Source organism: Struthio camelus, chromosome 1, assembly GCF_040807025.1.
Source record: "Struthio camelus isolate bStrCam1 chromosome 1, bStrCam1.hap1, whole genome shotgun sequence".
NCBI classification, from domain to species: Eukaryota; Metazoa; Chordata; class Aves; order Struthioniformes; family Struthionidae; genus Struthio; species Struthio camelus.
In genome coordinates this window covers 200,907,738-200,910,404 of record NC_090942.1, presented here as the reverse complement: position 1 = coordinate 200,910,404, position 2,667 = coordinate 200,907,738, and the positions used below count along the sequence as shown (strand labels likewise).

The 2,667-nt window shown below is 53.0% G+C and overlaps 1 protein-coding gene across 1 annotated transcript; it reads left to right on the top strand.

Moving 5' to 3' along the window:
- Positions 1 to 252: 252 nt before the first annotated feature.
- On the top strand, positions 253 to 2,405 carry RASL11A (RAS like family 11 member A). Its single transcript, XM_068930182.1, has 4 exons — positions 253 to 585; positions 661 to 717; positions 794 to 873; positions 1,513 to 2,405. The coding sequence occupies exons 1-4, from the start codon at positions 465 to 467 to the stop codon at positions 1,963 to 1,965; spliced, it is 711 nt and encodes a 236-aa protein (XP_068786283.1). The 5' UTR covers positions 253 to 464; the 3' UTR covers positions 1,966 to 2,405.
- The last annotated feature ends 262 nt before the right edge of the window (positions 2,406 to 2,667 follow it).

The following is a 2,667-nucleotide window of genomic DNA, read 5'->3' as shown; positions in this document are numbered from 1 at the left end:
TGGTGGCACGCAGTATGTCCTCGCTCTCGGCTTCCTTTTTTTAGCAATGTAGCCGAATTGAAACTTTCTGTGCGGTGAAGCGGTGTGCGTGTAATTGCACCAGCAACGCGAGGGCAATATGGGGCAGATGCACAGAGAAGAGGCCTTCCCCCACCCACGGCTGGCAGCGGTATTTTTCTCCCCTCCCGTCCGGTCCCCCCTTCCTCGTACGTGGCTCCCTCGTGAGCCAGCGGCGGGCAGGGCTCTCCCAGCTGCTGGGGACAACGCTTGGCTGCCTCGGCCCTGGGCTGGGGCGGCCGCGGAGCCGCCCCGCAGGCGGCGCAGCCCCGTGGGGGCGGCAGCAGCGTGCGCGCAACGCCGCTGCCGGCGGAGCCTTTAAAAGCCGCGTGCGGCGGCCGCCGGGCGCCGCCGAGCCGAGCCGAGCCGAGCCGAGCCGAGCCGAGCCGAGCCGAGCCGAGCCCCCGATGCGCCTGCCCAGCATGTCGCAGCCCTTCCTGCTGGCGCCCATCGCGGAGTGCGCCCCGGGGCCGCCCCGCGCCGAGGTCCGCCTGGCCGTGCTGGGCGCCCGCGGCGTCGGCAAGAGCGGTGAGTGCGGGGCGCCGGCCGGGTGTCCCGGCGGGAGGGTGTCCCTGCCCCTAACGCGGCCGCTCTGTCTTGCAGCGCTGATCGTGCGGTTCCTGACCAAGCGTTTCATCGGGGACTACGAGCCCAACACAGGTGAGGCCGCCGGGGGCGGCGGGGGGAGCCCGGCCGGTGCGGCCGCAGGTTTTCATCGCCGCCCCGTGTCTGCCAGGTAACCTCTACTCCCGGCTGGTGCATCTCGAAGGAGAGCAAGTGGCCGTGCAGATCCAGGACACGCCGGGCTGTGTTCAGGTACGGGAGCGTCCCTCGCTCGGCCGCCGCCATCCCGCGGGCAGCGGTAAAACCCCGCGGCTGCTTCGCCGGGCGCGGCCAGGGGCCGAGGACCGGCGCCCGGGGGGCGTTCGGCTGCCGCTGCCGAGGACTTGCACGAGCAGGCGTTTGACTGTGAGGAGGACGTGCTGTGAAGCAGTTGATGCGGTTTGCATTTAACCGGTCAGAGGTATCTATTTTTAAAAAATAAAAATTAACTCAAAACCCTGTCGATTATACAGGATTGTGAACTTTGTGGCAGGTTCTGCTGTCGACCTCTTTTCCTGAGAAAGCCCTGAGCTGTCCTTAACTGTGTGAAGTACTGAGAATAAAAAAAGTTGAACTGCAGTGAACTGCAGCACGCTTAACCAAGTGATTCAAGAACAAGCATTAGAAGTCCCAAATTTTTGGTGTGATTGCTTAAATTAAACCAGTTCTTCTTTACCACTTAAGGGCTCAGCTTTTGAGCCTAAGTTCCCTAAAAGGGAAACAGCCAGGGTTAACATCTCCTAACACTGAACTCACATTTCTCTTTGGACCTGTTTAAACAGTGCTGTCTATGATGCAAGCCTTATATTTTCACGACCCAATGTGAAATTTTCCCTCTCTGTCATATTGCAGGTGCAAGAGGACCCTGTGCAGGCGCTGGATGCTTTATCTAGATGCGCAAAGTGGGCAGAGGGCTTCCTCTTGGTCTACTCCATCACAGACTACAGTAGCTATGAGTCGATTCGACCTCTCTATCAACACATCCGCAAGGTCCATCCAGACGCCAGGACTCCCGTCATAATTGTGGGAAACAAAGCAGACCTTCTCCATGCCAGGCAAGTACAGACAAAAGACGGACTACAGCTGGCGAATGAACTGGGCAGCCTGTTTTTAGAAATTTCCACGAGTGAGAACTGCCACGGTGTCTGCGATGTTTTCCAGTATCTTTGCAAGGAGGTCAGCAAACTACACCACAGCAGCAGCACGGACAAGAGACGGTCATCCATCATCCCTCGGCCCAAATCTCCCAACATGCAAGATCTAAAAAGACGTTTCAAACAGGCTTTATCTTCCAAAGTCAAATAAACCCCACTGATGAGATCCTGTGTGACTCAATAGACTTTTTATTTTTGTAAACCAGTTAATGAAAATCTTTATTTTTGTACTAATGCCAGCGATGTGAAAGTAAGTATGTTGAAGTTTGCAATTTTTTGCCATTTGCTTTAGTTTGATTTTTATTTTTATTTTTTTACACAAAATAAAAAGAATGCTGCATAGCAACCAAGTAAAAATCTCTGGTGGTTAGAGAAGGGGAATTTGCTATGAGACTTTGACTCTGTTTCTGTTTTGGTCTGGGATTTGCTGTTTTAGTTTGTTCAAACTACTTTTGTTCTTGGGCCTGTTTCCTACTTGTAAAATTGGGATGATGATGTAATACTCACCTGCCTTTATAAAATACTTGGAAAGCCTTGCATGGAAAGCTTTATATGGAGGAAAAAAAGCATCATTAAACATGAAAAAATGAACCTGGCTGTAAGAATTCTGCTTATAATAGGGTCTCTCTCTCTTCCTTCAAAGACTCCTGTTTTGCTTGTATTTGTAACTACCTGAGTGATAAGCTGCTACACGTTAATTCCAACTTTTGATGAGTTGTGCTGCCTGCTTTATAGATCTATCCCACCAAATTAATCTCTTGAGCTCAGTGCTTTTAACCTGAGGATTGGGTTTCTCCTGCAAATCATCGTGGGCCAAAGTGCTCAGCAATCTATAACGGTGATGTGCGTGGGA